The following is a 21,656-nucleotide window of genomic DNA, read 5'->3' as shown; positions in this document are numbered from 1 at the left end:
AAGAACCGCGAGTTACGATGGCAGCAATTGCCCCAGAACTCGGATTGAGCGTCGGAATGACAACGAAAGCGCACTGTTCTCTGTACACTTGTGCCATTCTTCGATGGCACTACACCCCTCTGCTCTTTCTTTGAAGTCTCTATTTCTTTATTTTCAGTACTACTGAGTGAAGCGAACGGCCAAGGCGTGCACGTCCTTGCTCCGTCGTCATGTTGGTGTGTCCTCATGTTCTTGTAGCGGCAAGTTTGTCACCTTGTCGATCTTGTAGGGTAAACCCCCTCTTCCGTAGGCAAAGGAATTACGATTCCTTCAGCAGTTTTAGTTTTGCAGCATTCGGATCGTTTATCTCTGAAGGAACCTAATAACCGCTCTGGAAAGCTTAAGGACGCACTAGATAAAGTAACTCAACACATTAACTACGCAGTGAAAACGAAAGGAAGTGCTGGGGCATGTTGCTAAATGTTTCCTGGCTGTGCACAGGAAGTTGGACTTCACAAAGCGAGAGGTCATCGTCACTAAAGTGCCAAAAGGGGCTGGCACCGCAACACGAGGCAGTTGGAGGTACTGGAAAAGAAAATGTGTGCCAATCAGAGAGCATTCGCGGTTCACTGTGGTGGTTTCATTCATTAAAGCGTGGCCCACAGACAATATATGATTGACTTTACACAGGGGAGCATCTTCGGGAAACTGGAAGAAGGACGAAGTGTGACGAGTGTAGCCTTAGGATTGGTATTGCTCACAGCATTGTTTCAAGACTTTGGGAAGCGTTACAAGCCACAGATAATGCTGCCCACCACAGCAGCGGATGGCCGCTAATTTGTGCAAGCGACATGAAGGGACCCACGTCAAACAGCAGGTGAAATTTCAATCCCACTTAACAGGACTGTAAGGTACTCAACCTCACGCTGGACTGTGACGCTGCGAATGCGTGGGGATGGTCGCTTTGGTCGCAACCAGTACGCTGTGTTCCGTTAAAAATGTAAATGTCGTGTGACTAGGGCCTCCCGTGGGGTAGACGGTTCGTCGGGTGCAAGTCTTTCGATTTGACGTCACTTCGGCGACTTGCGCGTCGATGGGGATGAAATGATGATGATTTGGACAGCAAACCATCCAGTCCCTGAGCAGAGAAAATCTCCGACCCAGCCGGGAATCGAACCCGGGCCCTTAGGATTGACATTCTGTAGCGCTGACCACTCAGCTACCGGTGGCAGACTGTATTCCGTTGATATCCGCACATCGGCGATGCAGTCTGCGATTGTAATAGTATCTCTGCTTAGCAACGTAAATAGAGATCGTAGAATAGTGCACTCTCAGAAATAATCTAAAAATATAATTGTTACATAGTTCAACTTTAAGCGGTGTCCAGTGTCGTTATAGCCTTTTTACAAGCAAATGACACAAAAGTTTCGTTTGTCTGGGACCAGAATAGCGGTTCTTGCGGCCGTCCTGAACAGACGCGCTGTGTCGCTTCAGACACGGTGCTGCTCTGTTTGGATGTCGCTAATTTCTGTTCTTTCTGTGCGTTACAGTGTTGTGTAAAATTGTGATTGTGTGAATAAAGCGTTTAGTTTCCTTCTTTTTGGGACCTGTTAACTATTGGAATGGTTACCATGTTTCCCAGGAAGTTTAAGATATGGATTTGACAAAACAAGCCGTAATGTCCAGTCAAGTTTACTAGAAATTAATGGCTGGGTCGTTGATGTCATTAGTATTACTTCGGATCAGACGTACACTGCTTATTACGATTTGGAGCAATATTGCTTTTTTGTGGAGCTGCTTTTCTCATTAGTGATTTTACAGAAATTTGAAGGAAAAGCTGAATTCCGCCATCGCGACAATTCGGTGAGTACAGTTTTCATTCCAAATTCTTGTTTTGGTTATAAACACATCAGAGTATTTAATTTGCCTCCTGTGGTAGAAAAGTGCTACTTAAAAGACGTTTTATCATGTGGAGACATCAAGCAAATTCGTAACGAACGATGGTAAAGCAACATAGATTGCAATGCTATACTGGTGTTTGTTCTGTCGAGATGCATGGCAAACAAAATATCCCTTCTCATATTTTGGTTTATGGTTACAAGGCCCACGTTATTTACAATGGACAGACTTTGACTTGTCACATACGTAAAGAAAGTGGGCATCTCCAGCAAAACTGTCCAAACAAGGTGTTTGTGTCGCAGAACAATTTACAACAGCGTAATAGGTTAACACTGGCTGATCTTGTGACCGAAAATCAGATGACGAGAAGTGAAGGTTCCAGCATTACGGGAAATATGAAGGACAGGCCACAAAATCTTGAAGCATTTCCACCTTTATTTAGGAAAGACGCTGAAGACAACCCATTGCGAAAAGTAGTGTAGTCACTAACAAGAGACGTCGAACTTTTGACAGTTGTAGAACAGATGAAGAGGGAATCAATCTGTCGTTAGATGCTATAGGTGCCATTCAGAAAACAATATTGGAAACTACAATTTCAGTCAATATTGTTAGCATAGATTGAAACTCAGAGACAAGTATACAGGTAGACAAACCGAGTGCGCCACCATTAAACAAATATTGAGAGGTGACGTCACAGCTCCATTCTGCAGACCAGGACGCGCCGGTAGCTGACAATACTCGGGCCCAGTTAATGCCACAGCCCTGCACTGCAGTACCGGTTTGTCAAAATCAGTGTGAACAGACTCACCCGGGTATGCAACTGAAAGCAAACATGACGAGGTAGCGAAAAATTGTCAACAACAGACGACGTCGCCGTCCATATCCCACAAAGAACAAGTGGAGTGTTAGAACAATAACAAACAAACAGCAAGCGAAAGTGATTCGCAGAAGTGACCGGGCGTAGGAAAAATGTTTGCAAAATGCGTATGCGCCGCTCTCGGCAAATGAGATGGTAGCACACGGCTGCCCCACAGATTCACCGAGGCTGCCCTCGATGGAAAGCTACTCAGGGAGTGGGCGGAGTAATTCGGTGAAGGACAGTGTCGATGCAAACCGTAAGAAAAGTAAAAAGAAAGGTTCAAATGAAAACCGGGACGGTAGTCTGCCGTCAGATTCTCAGGAAGGATCCCACATGGAATGGCATGAAATGAAGGACTAGAAAAAATGAAAATAAGAAAAGGCCAGACTCCAGCGCTACGGTCATATACGATTACCACGTTAAACATCAACAGGATAGAGTGGGATGTAAAAATAGCAGCTCTGAAACAGTTTCTATATGAGTCAGCGATGGACATTGCTGTCCTGCAGGAAGTGATATCCCAACAACTAAATTTTTCCAGTTGTGTTGGTTTTCACAATACATTCACTGAAACGAGAGTTGGCACGGCCATTTTAATTGGAAGAGGCATTTCCGTACATAACGTTGATAGATCAGACTCGGAACGAAGTATTGGAATAAATGTAGCAGTAGTTAATATTGTAAATTTATATGCTCCTTCGGGCAGCACTAATAGAACTGCAAGAGCCACATTTTTTAAGGAAAGCGTAATTTATTCACCCAGTAAAAAAACCCTGCAACTTATAATTGGGGGAGATTTCTATTGTGTATAGAGTCGTAAGGATCAAATTCCCAACTTCAATTACTCAACTGACTTGAGAGGCCTTGTTGTTGATTTAAACTTAAAAGAAGCGTGAGAAATAAAGTATCCAACAATGGTGAACTTCGCTCATATTGTTGCGAATTCCTCTAGTAGAATTGTCTGAATTTACGTATCTTAAAATTTAGCAGACAGAGAGTTGCAAACAGAAACCTTTCCCGTTAGTTTTTCCGACCACAATGCGTTGTTAACCTGCGTACATTTAACACCATAAACTACCCGAAGAGTAATAAGCCAGTGGAATCTAAACATATCGATATTACTAGAAGAAGACTTAGAAGAAGCCATAACCAGAGCTTGATAAATGTGTTTCCGTTCTTTGCACAACTTTCAAAGTGTGCTAGAATGGTGGACCCGACGGGTGAAACCGAATCTAAGGAAAGTTTTAATATATTTTAGTATATATAAGGCCAGAGAAAGGAACATGACTGTAGAATTCTACCATAGCGTGCTAAGGGTCTCCTACAATCAGACAGATGCAGTTCCTACAGGATTAAAAGACATCAAGCAAACAAAAGCAAAGTTAAGAAGTTTGAAACGTAAGGAACTGAAGGGACTCCAGATAAAATCCAAAGCAAAGTCAGTCACTCAAGATGAGACTGATGCTTTGTACCATCTTGTCAGAAACTCCAAGAATAGAAGAAGAATTTTCACGGATGAACTCCAAATCGATGATGGAACCATAATCTCCACACAGAAGAAATCTGAGCGTACTATGAACGCATGCAAGCATCAGGGGAAACAAATGAAGAATATGATGAGCTCTTTGGTACGTATCATCCACGAATATCATGAGATGACGATGTGAACATTTCTTCGGACGTCACCAAGGAAGATGTATTGGAAATCGTGCGCAGCTCTCCCGCTAGGAAATCTCCAGGATCTGCCGGACTGCCCACTGAATTCTATAAACAATTTTGGACCCTAATAGTAGAGAAGTTCGCCGAAGTCTTACGGGGAAAGCCAGTGCCTGCAAAGTTCAAACAATGGAAAATTGAGTTGATCCCGAAGAACAGAGGCTGCAAAAAATAAACAACCTACGGCCGATTTCGCTTTTAAATTCGAAATATAAATTATAGCTCGAGTAATTAATAAGCACATTATACGATGCACCGCTGACATCAAAGGCCAACAGCATTCCCGCGCTTTTAGAAGGTCGATTTTACAAATTGCGCTAACATAGACAAGTATCATAAAATGTTGACTGCTTTTCATAGACTTCCATAAGGCATTTGATCAAATTAATCACAAGTACCCGACAAAGGCAATGCGCTGAACGGACTTCCTGCCAAAAACCATCGACATCATCAAGAACATGGCAATGGGTGTTACTGCACAAATCTCCGTTAACTGTCAACTGACAAAACATCTGCATTAAAATAAAAAAGGGGCGTTATCCAAGACAGCCCCTTATCCTGGCTTTTGTTCATTATATCGCTGGAACCTATCCTGATGCAGCTACAGCACAGATTAACAGGCATTACCGTTCCAGGGACAAACACCGTGGTAGGTGCCTACGCGGACGATGTAGGCGTAAATCTTCAGGGACCACGCAGATGTGATACCACTAGAGATGGTACTTGCAAAATACTGTTCTGCATCAGGTGCGTGGGTAAATGAAAATGAGAAAATATTACTTAGATTTTCTGGAAGATCGAACAGCGTTTTGTACGACTAATCTTGAACTGAACTGTAGTCAGCTCTGTCACACGTCTCTCATATTCAGCCTCACCTCTTAACGTAGGACCGATTTCACGTCATCTGAACTGTCGCCAATCATGCTTCTCACCTAGTGACATACGAAGGGGAGTTGGAGAATAAGTTTCCCCTGTCGACTGTGGTCAGAGTTGTGTGTGAAAGAAAAAAAAAAGAGAGTGAGACATTAAAGATAAGTCATATCTTTATTTTTCTACATAATTTCGAAGTGCATTGAGAAATTTATCATACCGCTTTACACACGGAAGAAGCGTTGAACGGCTTGTTTGACTTCAGCATTGCTACCAAAGCGCCTTCCGCCGAGAGTCTTCTTCAAAGCAGGAAACAGACGGAAGTCACTTGGTGCGAGATCCGGACTGTAAGGCGGATGGTGTAGGCGCTCCCAGCCAAGAGATGCAATGTGGTTTTGTGTTGCCATCGCCGTGTGTGGTCTCGCATTGTCATCCAACAGCAGAACGCCTGATCTCAGAAGGCCAGGCCGCTTTTTCCAAATCATCTCTTTCAATTTCGACAGAGTGCCACAGAACCGCGCAGCATTGATGGTTGCATCCTTCAGGAATTCCAGCAGCAAAACTCCTTTGGCGTCCCAGAAAACGGTGAGTAGCACTTTACCTGCAGACGGAGTGCTTTTGAACTTCTTTGGGACAGGTTATGACGGATGTTTCCACTCCACGGATGCGGCCTTCGATTCGGGCCACGTTTCATACCCCGTCACAATCCGAAACAGAAGGTCATTGCCAGATTCATGGTAACGCACGAGCTGTTCCAGGCTGAACGCCATGTGTTGTTCCGTGTGTGTCGGGGTCAGTTGGCGGGGCACCCATCGTGCTGACACCTTCCTATATCGAAGATTGTCGTGAATGATCTTTGTGAGCTCGCTCATGTTTGATCCCAAGTTCTACCGCTTTAATCATGTCATGCACCTTCTTGACATCTGCATCTGTAGCGTCCGTCCAGGTCTCGGTATGTCCTACACTTGCTGACGTCCATCACTGAATGCTGGCACCATCTCCGCACCATCTGCCTCGACATCACACCTGACCCATACACCTCAACAAGGCGGTTATGAATTTCTGTGCCTGATACTCTTACTTCCGCCTATGACCACGACTACAAAACGCACCTTCTCTCCATAGCTCCGGGAAAAGACTGAGCGGTTGGCCTCTGCTTTGCGCAGGCACTGCGACAGCGCCATCTGCTTGATCGCGGTCGATCTCTACCCGATGATGTATCGGTGTCTTGCATGTGCGCGTTCACCTGCCGTGCCGTCATTCACCCACATCACACAACTCTGCCCACAGTCGACAGCGGAAACTTATTCTCCAACTCCCCCTCGTACGTATCGTATACTGTACGTCGTCAGAGATTACTTTTGCACACCACCTTCTTAACACTCCAATGCTACCCCAAAATAAACTACCAATATCACAGAGCACTCTGACTATCTCATATCACTCTGACACGGCTGCACCTACGGTATGTCTATCTGTAGATAACGTTGAGCAATGCTGGGCATCTCCCCACAGCAACATCTGCGGCTCGTCGAACGTAACTCATGCGTGTACGTGGTTTTGTTTGAATAATTCAAGGTGATTCTGAGCAATGCTTACTTTTGAACGTTATTCCTTCCATCCGCTACAATCTACATCTACATTTATACTCCGCAAGCCACCCAACGGTGTGTGGCGAAGGGCACTTTACGTGCCACTGTCATTACCTCCCATTTCCGTTCCAGTCGCGTATGGTTCGCGGGAAGAACGACTGCCGGAAAGCCTCCGTGCGCGCTCGAATCTCTCTAATTTTACATTCGCGATCTCCTCGGGAGGTATAAGTAGGGGGAAGCAATATATTCGATACCTCATCCAGAAACGCACCCTCTCGAAACCTGGACTGCAAGTTACACCGCGATGCAGAGCGCCTCTCTTGCAGAGTCTGCCATTTGATTTTGCTAAACATCTCCGTAACGCTATCACGGTTACCAAATAACCCTGTGACGAAACGCGCCGCTCTTCTTTGGGTCTTCTCTATCTCCTCCGTCAACCCGATCTGGTACGGATCCCACACTGATGAGCAATACTCAAGTATAGGTCGAACGAGTGTTTTGTAAGCCACCTCCTTTGTTGATGGACTACAGTTTCTAAGGACTCTCCCAATGAATCTCAACCTGGTACCCGCCTTACCAACAATTAATTTTATATGATCATTCCACTTCAAATCGTTCCGCATGCATACTCTCACATATTTTACAGAAGTAACTGTTACCAGTGTTTGTTCCGCTCTCATATAATCATAGAATAAAGGATCATTCTTTCTATGTATTCGCAATACATTACATTTGTCTATGTTAAGGGTCAGTTGCCACTCCCTGCACCAAGTGCCTATCCACTGCAGACCTTCCTGCATTTTGCTACAATTTTCTAATGCTGCAACTTCTGTGTATACTACAGCATCATCCGAGAAAAGCCGCATGGAACTTCCGACACTATCTACTAGGTCATTTACATATATTGTGAAAAGCAATGGTCCCATAACACTCCCCTGTGGCACGCCAGAGGTTACTTAAACGTCTGTAGACGTCCCTCCTTTGATAACAACATGCTGTGTTCTGTTTGCTTAAAACTCTTCAGTCCAGCCACACAGCTGGTCTGATTTTCCGCTATATTCCGATATTCTGCTATATGTAATAGAACTGCATCAACCCCCTACTCACAGTACTCCTTCAGGGAAAGTGGGTCACACGTTATAAAATTTCGCCGTAACTACTCCAGACGTTTCGCAGCTATTCCTCAACATACACAGCCACTCACAGACGTAGGCAGGCTAGCAGTGTATACTCACCAGTGTGATGACGGCGCAGGCGGCGAAGAGTGCGGCGGTGATGGAGAAGACGGCGAGGCGCAGCCAGCGGTGGGCGCTCACCGTGTGCCGCCCCTCGTCACCGGCCGCCGCCCCCGCCGCCCCCGGGCAGCCGCCGCCCACGGCAGGGGTGGGTGACGAGCCGCCCCCGGGGCACCGACCCTCCAGCCAGCACAGGTAGGCGAACACTAACAACGCGCATAGCGTCGCCCCCAGGGACCCCCACAGCACCACGCCCCTGCCAAAAGACCACCATTGCAACCAACAGCCAAATGATTCACAAAACATACAACAGAACGTGCAGCCCAAGCAATAATAGCAATACAGGACATCAAAAACATCCGCCTAGAAACAGCCATGAAATTATTCAACACAAAAATCTTTCCAGTCCTGGCCAATGGGATGGAGGTTATATGGGACCACCTGACAGAAAAAAATCTAGAAACACTAGAAAGGTAAAATCGACCTATCTAAAAAGAGCACTAGGTCTCTCAAAGACAACAAGATATAGACTAGTGTACCTGCTAGCGAGAGAGACATTCCTAATTGAAGACATCAGACTTCGATATATGATGCCACACACCAGGGCTTCCAGAAAGCAACTGAAGATCATGGAGGACAAACGAGAAAAAATATGGCCCGAGTTCTATGGCACCGAAGCAGCTCATGGACAGCACCAAACTTCGAACAGCGACATGTCGTAACTAGACTTTCTATTCACGGCTTTCATCATCTAATCTGCAAAAACAAAACTTATAATGACCCAACCACAACATGTGTATGTGAACTGTGTAACGAAGCCTGTGAACGATACCACATGGAACTGTGCAGTAAAAGAGTGAAATCGATAAATGAATATGCAAAAATGTAAAATGTAAATGTAAAATGTTAAGCAAAGTAACTGTATATGGCTATTTGGCTGCAATTTTATTAAATAAAGACCATCATCTCCCTCAGTACCTGCCCCTGGCAACGGATCAACTTCGCTCAGTGTTGCTCTGTCTCTGGCACGCTAAACAGCAGCATTTCGTCGGTGCCCTTGGTTACACAGGCGTATGCCGTTCGGAAACCACAAAGAAACATCCCTACCGGGGCTTACAAAGCTACACTCAGTGTGGCACTACTGGAGAAACTTGGCGTACGAACACTGGAGCTATCAGTACGAGAGAGAGGCACACAGTATTCGTTCAGAGAGAGCGAACGTGAAAAGGCAAAGAAGATACTAGGCACAAAAGCTACAGTGAAAAGGAAGTAATGGACTGCTTCGATAGGCAAAAGCTGAAAATGTGGAACAGGACACACACACAGGGAAGAGAATTAGTTTTTTGATACAGTCGACCAGGACTCCTACAGTTATGATACCAACAGAGAAAAAGAGAAACACTAAAAAATGTGAAGAGCAGTCTAATTTCTCATGCAGCTAAAGTCTTGCTGAGAGTGTTGAATAGAAGGTTATATGGCAAGCTGGATAGAGGGATTGCAGCGGAACAGTTAGGGTTTAGAAGAGAAAAAGGAACAAGAGATGCTATTGGCCTGTTAAGAACTATAGCAGAAAGATATATGGAAAAGGGTATTTATAGATTTAGAAAAGGCTTTTGACAGAGTTCAGTGGAACAAGCTGACGGATATTTTGAAGAGGAAAGGAGTAGATTGGAAAGAGAGACGAGTGATACAGAATCTATATTTACACCAGAAAGTAAGGATAAGGACTGGAAATGAAATGTCAGAAGGAAGCAGCATTGGACGAGGTGTTAGACAAGGTTGTTGCCTGTTGTTTAACGCATACCTTGAAGAGATTATTGCGAAAAGCTTAGATGGGAAAAGAGTAATATGTATTGGCGGAAAAAGAATAGAATGTATAAGATTTGCTGATGACATGGTATTAATGGCCGAAAGTGAGTGGACAGTGAATATCATGCTCAAAGATCTGAATGAAGCTTGTGTGGAATCTGGAATGCAAATAAACACAGCAAAAACAAGGAGTATGGTCATCAGTACAAGACGCAGACTGTCCAATATTAAAATAGGACAATCTACCATTAGCCAACTAAGTGAATTTAAATATCTTGGAAGCACGATAACTGAAGACTTGAGATGTCACCAGGAGGTGAAAACTCGAATTGCCATAGCGAAGGAGGCATTCAACAGAAAGAGGAGACTCTTACGTGGCAAATTAGATAAAGGACTAAGGAAAAGGCTTGACAAATGTTTTGCCTGGAGTGAGGCAGAAACATGGACGCTAAGACGAGAGGATGAAAAAAGGTTAGAAGCATTTGAGATGTGGATGTGGAGGAGAATGGAGAGAATAAGCTGGATGGAAAGAGCGAGTAACGAAAGGCTTGGTGAGAGAATATGTCTGCTGAAGGTTGTAAGAGAAAGGAAAAAGAACTGGTTGGGACATTCATTGAGAAGGGAGTGCTTGCTAGCAGATGCTTTGGAAGGATTGGTTTGTGGGGGAAGACTGAGAGGAAGAAGGAGATACAAGATGATAGACGACGTAAAGGGAAGAGGAAATTATGCAGACCTGAACAGGATGGCAGAAGAGAACCACCATGTGGAAACCTGCCTTTTGACAGAACACTGATGATGATGATGATGACCGGGAAATACGCTATCTACTGTAAATTTTTATTAATGTTAGGGACTGAAGGCTCATGAAGTCAAGATCGCACATGAAATTCCCTTTATTTGGATAAAAAGAAATGTGTGTGAAATCTTATGGGACTTAACTGCTAAGGTCATCAGTCCCTAAGCTTACACACTACTTAACCTAAATTATCCTAAGGACAAACACACACACCCATTCCCGAGGGAGGACTCGAACCTCCGCCCGGATCAGCCGCACAGTCCATGACTGCAGCGGTAAAGACCGCTCGGCTAATTCCGCGCGGCTTATTTGGATCGATTGCTAGCTAACAATCTAGCCATCTTCAGGTCATAAAACGTACTTGATTAGTGTTGGTGCCATCATGGCTTCACACACTGTTAAAATCTTTCTTAAAATGACAACATCCACACATGACATAATTAAAAATACTTTATCATCATTCGTGACCAGTGTAATTTAACGATGGTCAATAAAACAAAGTCGTTATGCTGTTACTTGGTAACTAACAAAATCAGTATTTACCTCATGAAAAGATGAACTTCAAGTTTCATCGAGCTATCTTACATGGTAGTGACACATAATGCGAAAGTTACTTTCTTTTAAGTTTTACATACCAGTGTATTTGTAGCACACTCGCAGAGAGATGATTTGCTGACTGGCTCTGGCGGCATACGCAGCTATTTGACTCAACTGTTGCGTCGACACGTCGTTACAGGACTGGACTAGACTGACTGAACGGGGTTATGGGACTAAACCGTGAGGTCATCAGTTCCGCAGTTCAGAACTTAGTTGCGTAAGATGGAGGTGTCCGTTAAAAGTGGGCGCATCCAGTCAGAAGCGTGAAACTATAAAGCAAGAAAGCTAAAAATCTACACAGTAGAAGGCGTAAAAGGGTAGGCCAAATCTTAAAACTGGAAAAACAGAGGGATAAAAGAGCGGTCTTTGCAAGGGCAGTGGTCATGGGTCCGAGACTTATAAAACACGAAGACAGGCCCCAACCACAACCATCCTGCCCCTGCTCCAGGAGTAAAGCAAAACCTTATAACTGAAAATAAAAACCACTTTCTTATAGGAACCTGAGGACCAGTTCAGCCTCCCGTCAATTGTCAGCTAATATTAAAGACAAGGAACCTGGAAGGTTATACTTAGTACGAAGAGCCAAGAGAGGGGACCTTCCACCAATTTATGGAATACCGTCAGTCTGCCTCCACAGCCACGTTAGGCAAGAGAAAACAACGGACGAGCCTTGTATGACAGATACCTAGATGGCCTGACACAGTGGACTCCCTAGAGGAGCAGAATGAAGAGCGAAGATTATTACTAAGAGCAGTAGCGAACTTCTGGACAAAGAGCGATTTGACGTGTACCTGCATATCTGCATTGGAATCACCGAAGGCAGTGAGGGTCAAGTATCTGCCTCTCTAGTCAAACGGTCAGCCTATTCATTCCTTGGGATGCCCACAAGCCTTGGGACCCAGAGAAAGGCAACTTCGCGGGATTCACAGCCAAGCGCATGGAGAAGGTCGTGGATAGCAGAGACCAAAGGGTGACATGAGTGGCGTCGGTCTATAGCCTGCTGACTGCTCATTGAGTCAGTACATATTAAAACTCTGTGGAGGGAGCCCTGAGTAACAAAATGGAGGGCACTGTTAAGGCTAGCAGCTCTGCTCTGAACAGACTACGAGATCTCGGCAGTAAATGGTGTTCCACGCCAGCAAGAGACGTAAAAGTGTATCCAATCTTATGTATCATTTTAGAACCATCAGTGTAGAAGATGACAGCATTCTGTAACTCTTCAAGGACGGCATGTACAAGATGCTGGAATAACATACAGGTGACAGAGACCTTACGATCTTGGAATATGTCGATCCTAATCTGTTGTCTAACTACAATCCAGAGTGGGGGGGGGGGGGGGGGGAGGAGAGACGCAGGGCTCATTCCAGTGAGTGGAGATGGGGAGATGATGGAGATCCTCAAAAAGAGAAGTGAGGATGCATTCCAACTGGCAATCCCACCTGAGGGCAGGTGTCAGGAGGAAGATATTCCAAGTTTGCAAAGAGGGCAGGATACACGGGATGATAAAGGAATTGTCGAATGGTCGAATGCCGATTGCGCAAGAAACCACGAGTTGACTCCATCGTATTTGTAATGGGGAAATACCCGCTTCTGCAAGGAAACTGTAGACAGGACTAGTGCAAAAGGCACTGATATCCAGATACATTCCATAATGATTAAAAGGGTCAAATCGTTTCAGAGTGGAAGGAATTGCTAAGCCATAAATCACACAACCATAATCTAGTCTGGAAAAAACCGCACCGCAGTAAAGGTGGAGAAGAGTAGCACAGTCTGTACCCAAAGATGTGCGAGCCAGGACCAGAGACCTTTAAGGTTCCGAATGCAGGTAGTCTACAGGTGGCATATATAGGGCAGCCACGACAGCTTTTTATGAGAAAAGAAGTCCGAGAACCGGTGCTGTGCTACATCGAGGCGCTGGTTGCCTAAAAAAGTGCTGGATCGGGGTGTACTGTGGCTCAACGGCAAGAATGCATAACCCGTGTTATCGAGGAAGAAAACTGGATGCCATGGGAAAGGGCCCCTGTAGAGGCCCATTGGATGGCACCTTGAAGCTGGCGTTCAGCTGATTCTATCGAGTGGGAGCTGCAGCAGATGCAAAACTCGTCGACATACAATGCCAGTGTAACCAGAGGCTTAACAGAGGTTACAAGCCCATTGATGGCAACGAGGAAGAGTGTGGCTCTTAACACGGAACTCTATAGGATACGTTCTCCTGGATCCGAAGGATGCTGAATGAAGTGCCAAATCTACCCAGGATAGCCGGAGGCATAAAAACTCACACCTACAAATCGAAAAGGGGTTGGAAAGCCTCAGTCATGGGGGATAACGACAATATTACGGTGCTAAGCTGTGTCGAATGCGTTATGTAGGTCAAAGAAACTGCACAAGGTGTCGGCGTTTAGCAAAAGCCTATCGGGTTTCTGTTTCCATTCTGAGTAAATGATCAGTTGTAGATCGTTCGTCCTGGAAGCCACACTGATATGAGAAAAAAGACCCTGAGATTAGAGTACCCAGCATAATCGGAAGCTAACCATCCACTCGAGCAGTTTACAAAGGACGTTGGTCAGGCTAATCGTTTGGTAGCTGTCTTCATGGGCTTAAGTACATGAATAAGTATACTGTCTCGCCATTGTGAGGGGAAGATAACCATGAGCCAAATGCATCTGAAGACACAGAGTATTGTTGCCTGTGGGTAACTTGGTGTTGGATCATCTGGTTGTGGACGGAATCTGGGCCTGGGGCTGTGTCACGTGCAGATGTAAGAACCTGCAAGAATTCCCATTTGGTGAAAGGATCATTATAGGCTTCAGCTTGGCGGGGATTGAAACAGAGGGGGGTTTCTTCAACTCATCGTCTCTAGTGGAGAAAGACAGCAGGATAGGTAGAGGATGCCGATGCTGTCACGAACTGCGTTTCGAGGTAATCTGCAAGGACTGATGGATCAGTACACAGAGCGCGCTTTAGGATGATACCCTGGACAACAGATTGTCGCTGGCGGCCCAGAAGGCTACAGAGCTTGGACCAAACCTGGGATGAAGAGGCATACATCCCCAGGGACGAAACACAGTGATTCCAGCATTTCTTTCTACTGTGCTTAATAAGATAGCGAGCCCTAGCACAGAGATTCTTTAAAGCGATAAGGCTAGTCTATGAAGGGTGTCATTTAAATCGTTGCACCGACCATTAGTGGTCCTGGATAGCGAATGCTACGTCGTTGGTCCACCATGGGATTGGTAGACAAGAAGGACCTGTGGATGGGGGTTAGCAGTGCCAGCGACATGAAGAATAGTTGCAGAGACGCCTTGCACTATCACATCAATCCTATCCGAGAGAGAGGTGTCGACGTGCACAACAGACATATATAAAGGCCAATTGGCTCTGCAGAATGCCCATCTTTGGGGCCTGTCTGGCTGGAGGCGGTAGGGGAACTATAGAATCACCAGAGAGTGTTCATTATCACAATGATCATCATGGGGTGACCAGTGTAGTGAAGTCTCGAGCGTAGGTGAGGTGGTCGTGAGATCAATGGCAGAAAAGGTACCATCAGCAGCACTAAAGGAGATCCATCAAAGTCTGTAATAAGGTGGTCAATTAGAAGACCGCTACCCTTAGAAGTGGCACACTCCCACAGGGGATTGTGTGCACTGAAGTCCCTCAGAAGCAGGTAAGGGGGCGGGAGTTGCTGTTTAAGGCAGGCAGTTCAACTTGACGAAGTGGGCTACCTGGGGAGGTATACATTGCAAATGGTGATTGCTGGGGCCGTTCGCACTCGTGCCGCTGCTGCTTCCAGGTAGGTAGGAAGGGAGATCCAATCACTAATGGCATGAGTGTGGACGAAAGTGCAGACTCCTCCAGATGCTATCTTGGGGCCCACACCATCCTCACAGGACGCCCGATAACCACAAAACGTTGGAGAGTGGTGATCACGGAAGTCTTGAAGAGCAAGACAGAATGCAGAACAAGTTGTTGTATTTCCGGTAGGTGACGGTAATATCCGCCACAATTCCAATGGATTATCATGTGTTGAGAGTTCAGGCTAGACATATAGAAGCTGAGGGGAGGTCGTGTCACTGGGTCAATGGTCGTCACTGATGTGAATGGTATGACATACATAAAAACAGGATCTGATTGAGAGTGAGAGGGAGGGGGTGAAAGCCCCTGGGATGTTGGGGAAACATCGTCCTTGGTCTTGTGTTGCTTGTTCTTCTCCCTTGGAGGGAGGGAGTAGGTGTTATCAGTAGGGAATAGGTGGCAGGGAGGTCTGGATTGGATAGAAAGCATGTGGCTTTGGGGCCTCAGACCTTGGGCCCCTCGTCTGACCATAGGTTGCAGGCTGTCTATCTTGAGAATGTCTAGTGTTCTGAGAGAGAGCCCCATCCCTAGTAGGAGCCAGAGAAGAGGATTTGTTCCCTAGCTGAGGGGGAGGAGGGGTTGCTTGATGGGAAGGGATGGGAGCCACTGGGGTGGAGGAAAGGGAAGGAGGCAGGATCGGGGTAAGGAGGAGGGGAGACGAGGGGAAGACATAATTGAGGCAAAGTAGGTGAGAGATTCACAGGGTGAAGTCTATCAGATTTCACTGTCAGGCCTCAAAGTAGCTAAGACTGTCAAAGATCTATATTTCTGGATTCTTTTTTCGTTTATATACACTGGACACACTGGTGAGCAGGGATAATGTAGACCTGCAGTAGGGTGCAAGGGCTCCCCATATGAAGAGGGCGACGACAATCACTACACATGGGTGTGGTATACCATAGATTGAGGCAACGGAAGCAACACGTGGGAGGTGGAATGTACAGTTTGCACTGCATCTGTATACCACTGCCTTTACCTTCTCGACCAGGGTATCCCCTGCAAAGGCCAGGATGAAAGCGCCAATGTCTAAACGATGTCGTTAGGGCCTCTCTGGACGCTCTGGACGAAATGAAAGCCACGGCATTCCAGATTAGCCCTGAGCTCATCATTGGACTGGAGGAGAAGGTCCTTATGAAAAATTACACCCTATGTTATAATGACACTTGTGAGGGGTGATATTCACTGGTATGCCTCCTAAGCGGTCGCAGCCATTGAGGCAGGCAGACTGACTGGCAGGAGTTGCCTCTGTAAGGGGGGAGCCAGATCTCAACTTACTTAAGGACTTGTCCTCAATATTTTCCACAAAAAGGGCTTTGGTGGAGGCAAAAGACTCAATGTCAATCCTGGTACAGACCAAGGACCTCAGATACGGTTTTGTCTCAAGCCAGTGGGCCTAGCCCTTCAACCAAGGGGTAACAAAAGGGGGGGGGGGAAGTCTGGGGAGGCAGAAACAGGAACTGAGAGGGAACTATTGCTAGGAAGAGACGCGGCGGCGTAAGAAGGCCAGAGAGTTTAATACCTTTTATGCGCCAAATATTCACCCTGGTACCACCCACTATGATCAGGGGCTTGCCTCATGGGCGCGATCCATCCACAGCAACGGCCGCCTGGCATGACGGTCGTTGCAGGGAGTTCCGATGCCCTAAAAAGATGGGCAACCGTTCCTAGGCTATCGCGAGGCGTTCAGAGTGCAGGTACGAGCAGTGTGATCCCTGTCGAAGCCCTAAAAAGATGGGCAACCGTTCCTAGGCTATCGCGAGGCGTTCAGAGTGCAGGTACGAGCAGTGTGATCCCTGTTGTGCCAGGGGCCTCAGCCAGATGGGGCTGTAGGAACTGGTAACCTAGGAAAGAGGCGAAAGGGGTATGGCTGGAAGGAAGGGAAGAAGAAAAAGGGAGAAGGAGAGGAGGAGGAGGAGGAGGTCGAGGAGAAGCCAAGCCAAAGGCGCTAGGGAGGGATTTCTTCCCCATCTGCTCAGACTACAGATTCCAAATTTAGAAATGAAGGTCAAAAAAAGAAAAGTCCAAAAGGAGGAGGAAAAGCAAACAACCGAAAACCACACGACGAAAAGAAGTCAGGAGGGTAGCTGGGCCAACATAAATAAGAACACCAAGATAGGGAATGGGAGGAGCAAAGGGAAAGGAATAACGACACAATGGGAGACGGAAGGGGGAGGTAAAGCAGCCCGGAAATGAATAAAGACTGCAATAGCTCAGGGACCCGTGTGTACCACACATGTGCTCACAAAAGAGCTGTGGGTCCCATGGGCGGGAAATTCAGAGGAGGTAAGAGATAGTAGAAGTGTAGGTTAGCAGCACAGGAAGAGGAAGAGGAAGTAGTGCAGCTAAGGCTGGGTTCCCTTGGTAGTCAAGCACGTACTCACCGAAGGGGGAAGGGGGTGAGTGGTTGTTACCGGAGTCGTGTGGCACACTGAAGTAATGTGTGGGGGTTTGCTGTTTGGATATGTCGCTAGTCAAGTGCCTTCGAGATAGTATGTGGATCACTATGCCCCGAAATTCTTAGACAACCGATATTCGAGGGAACCTGTTCCACAGTCCAGTTGCCATCATCATATGTCTTGCGTAGGAGTCGTGAAAATAAAGTGAGAGAGATTAGATCACACGTAGAGGCCCGTAAAGAATATGTTGTCTATCGACCGTTACGGGACTGGGACAGGGTACAAAATCACGAATATGAGCAGTTACTGTAGAGCGGTATGTAGGAGTGTGTGGACGTGATGTAGTAAGAAGGCGGCGCTTACCCCTTGAGAATGAGCAGCTGCACGGTGGCCATGCAGAGGAAGAGGACGAGCGCGGCGAGCACGTAGTAGCGGAATTGCAGGTCCGGCTCACTGCGGTAGTCCGTCTCGTGGCCGCTGTCTTTGAACCACAGGAGTGCCGGGTTCATCTCCTCTGACTGAGACATGCACTGCCTGTGGGGAAACAGGCAACATCTGGCTGCTGTTATCTACACAAATAAAAAATGTAAAAGTTCGTTTCTTTAAAATCTTAAATCTTCTTAAGTTCTTCGTCGATTTTGACACAACGTTGCATGCGAATACGCACGTGTTTTTATACGCCCACTTTTTATCATACGTATACAGTGTCAAAGAGAGGGGGAGTAGGAGATGGACAGAGGGGTGGGAGAAAGTGGACACAGAAAGTGAAAAGGACGAGATGAAGGGAGAAAGGGGCAGGAGGAGATGGAGAGATAGGTGGAAGAGAAGGAGAAGATGGACATAGAAAGGGGTGAGAAGGTAATGGACAGGAGAGGGGGACAGAGAGTGGGCCAGACGAGGTGGAGAGAGAGAGGGGGGGAGGAGGAGAAGATGGACAGAGAGAAGGAGGAGGGGGTGATGGACAGAGAGAGGGGGAATGAGGGGAAAATGGACAATGAGGGAGGAGGAAGAGGAGATGAACAGAGACGGGGCGGAATGGGGAGAAAAAGATTAGGATGTATGCCCAATTCACAAAGATGCTAGAAACGTATGCTCTCTGCTTTTCTTTCTTTTAAATTTAAGTTGATTGAGCCATAGCAATGCGCGCCTGGGAACAGTTAGTATGCTATATAATACACTAGATGACTATCTGACGGTGCCTGGCTACATATTTATCCTTATTTCTCCAGAGCTTCACCCCATCTCTCCACTAGACCTATACCCTGCATAGAAATGCTAAGGGTGTCCTTCTCCGCCCATCTCCCCACTAATTTTTCCTGACTTTAAATTAAATGCGCACCTCATTAAGTTGAAATTGCTGCAAGCATTCCAGAGATAAGCTGCACATGTCATCTCCTTCTACCGCAAACGCCACGGCTTCAGAGTTGTCAGACTGTCTCCATTAAAGCCTAGCGATCCCAAAAATTATGCATTCGACGTTAAGAAAAGCGATTGCGATTACTTTTACTTATCATACAATTCAGACTGCATCCCACGCCTAAGGGTGCGAGAGGTGTCCAGATATGTGCCAAGTTTGGATGAAATTACGCTGGTTGTAGAAGTCAGTCCGCATTTCTTCTCTTCAGGTACAGTTCCAACCACCTCGTCGTTATTCTGGTTATACCTGCCATACCGTGGTTTCGTCTCTGAATAAAGAGGAAGAACTCACGGTGAGCTATGTCAGGATACTACGGAAGGTAAGACAAAATTTTTGTAGCCCAAAGAAGCAGCAAGTGCCACTCTTTCTGCCTTAGAATGAGCTGAGCTGTTATCGTGGAGCAAAAACAAACCCTTTGTAAGCTTATCGCAATGCTTCATCTTGACAGCCTCGTTAGGACGTTTCGGTAGTTCCTCTTGTGATGGTTTGCCCTTACGAGGATAATCTGTAAACATCACATCAAGGTATTCACAAAGACGCTCAGCATCACTTTGTCAGAAGCTGGTTCTGTCTGCTTCGCCGTTTTCGTCAGTTGTGAATCCGCGTGTTTCCACCGCTTGTTTTGTTCCTTTGTTTCGAGGTCATAGTGATAGACCCAGAATTCATCTACGGTTGTTCAGTCCGAAGACTGTTTTGATGCAGATCTCCATGCTGCCCTGTCCCGTGCAAGCCTCTCCATCTCTGCGCAACTAACATAACCAACGGGCATTTGAATCCAGTAACCGTATTCTGGCCTTAGTCTCCCTCTAAAATTTTTAACACTCACACTTGTCTATGTTACTAAACTGACAATCCCTTAGTGTCTCAGAACGTATACCACAAAACGATTCCTGGTTGAGTCAAATTGTGCCATGAAATTCTTTTTTCCTCAGTTCGATTCAGCACCCTCTCATTTGTTATTCGATCTACACGTCTGAACTGCCTATCGACCACGTTTCACTTCCGTACAACGCTACACTCCAGAAAAGAGTTCCCAACATTTAACTCTATATTACATGTTAACAAATTTCCCTTCTTCAGGAACACTTCTAGTGCTACAGCCAATATACAGTCTTTATCCTTTCTACTGCGGCCACCATGAGTTATTTTGATGACCAAATAGCAAAACTTATCTACTTCTTTTATTTTCTAATTTAATTGTATCAGCACTGCTTCATTTAATTCGAGTACATTACGTTATCGTTGCTTCAGTTTTGTTGCTGTTCATTTATAATATCTTTTCAAGACACTATCCATTTCTTTCAGCTGCTGTTCCAAGTACTCAACCGTCTCTGCCAGAGTAACAATGTCATCGACAACTCTCAAAAGTTATTATTTCTTCTTCGTGAATTTCATTCCCTTTACGAATTCCTCCTTGGTTTCCTTCCTAGCTTGTTGAATGTACAGATTGAATAACGCTGGGAGTAGGCTATAATTTTGTTTCGCTCCCTTCTCAATATGGCTTCCCTTTCATATCCCTCGACTCTTACAACTGCAGTATGGTTTCTGTATAAGTATTATAAATCGTTCGCTTTCTTTATCTTCTTGTATTTTATCGCTGCTACGTTCAAAATTTCAAACTGTATAGTCTAGTTAACAGTACCAACACTTCGTCTAAATCTACAAATACTATAAAAGTAGGTTTGTCTTTCTTTAAGCTGTCTTCTAGGATAAGTAGTAGGATAAATACTGATTTGCGTGTTCCTGTTTTTCTCCGAAACCGAAACATCCTTCCCGAAGTCGGCTTCTACCAGTTTTTCTATTCTTTTGTATATCATTCACGTCAAAATTTATAACCATGGCTTACTGAACTGATGGTTCGGTACTATTCACATGTGTTAGCGCCTGCCTTCTTTGCAACTGGGGTTATTATATACTTCCTGACGTCTGAGGGTATTTCGTCAGTCTCATGTATCTTGCTCACGAAGTGCAACAATTTTCTCATGGCTGGCTCCCCCAAGGATATCAGTAATTCTAAGAGAATGTCATCTTCTCCAGGGGCCTTGTTTGCATTTGGGTTCTTAGGCGGCTAAAGAAACTATCTTGGTTGGTCTGACATAGCTGCTACATTTTCGTTGCTACTGCCGACCAGCAAGTTTTTTGAATGTCTGCAAGCAGGCAGGAAACTTACTAATGTTCAGAATGACTTACAAAATATTGAAAAATGATCCTTGATTATGCATCGTCATGAAGGCTCGCCCACAAAGGAGTAACATATGTGAGGACGAGAGGGCTGGACTACGTAAACTTCGCCAGGATACCGAGACGGTGGTTTTTCCAGCTGATAAGGGTAATGCCAATGTTTTAATGTCTCGTGACGATTATGATCATAAAATGAACAGTTGAGTGACAGCACATACCGGAAGATCAGTAAAGACCCCACCAACCAGGTGGTTAGAAGACTGCTTCGCTTATGAAAGGCTCCCCCCTTCTACCAGAAGTTGTGCGAAGATTGAAACCAAGTGGTGTGGTGCCTCCAAGGCTTTATGGACATCCAAAGATCCACAAGAATGGTGTTCCTCTGCGTCCGATAGCGAGTAACATCGGATCTCCAACCTATGATTCTGCCAAACACTTAGCATCGTCATTAAGGCCTCTGA

General features: G+C 45.8%; 1 protein-coding gene across 1 annotated transcript in view; it reads right to left on the bottom strand.

Annotated features, from left to right (window-relative positions):
• The window catches only part of LOC124789372 (adenylate cyclase type 2), a 278,181-nt gene that overhangs the window by 93,258 nt on the left and 163,267 nt on the right, over positions 1-21,656 (bottom strand). The window contains exons 9-10 of the mRNA XM_047256703.1: positions 17,964-18,134; positions 8,151-8,406 (exon numbers count right to left, since the gene is read on the bottom strand). Of these exons, the coding sequence (XP_047112659.1) occupies positions 8,151-8,406; positions 17,964-18,134 (427 nt within the window). The remainder of the gene's footprint in view (positions 1-8,150; positions 8,407-17,963; positions 18,135-21,656) is intronic.

Source organism: Schistocerca piceifrons, chromosome 3 (assembly GCF_021461385.2).
Source record: "Schistocerca piceifrons isolate TAMUIC-IGC-003096 chromosome 3, iqSchPice1.1, whole genome shotgun sequence".
NCBI lineage: Eukaryota > Metazoa > Arthropoda > Insecta > Orthoptera > Acrididae > Schistocerca > Schistocerca piceifrons.
The sequence above is the reverse complement of the archived record's forward strand: the minus strand, read 5'-3'. Positions and strand labels throughout refer to the sequence as shown.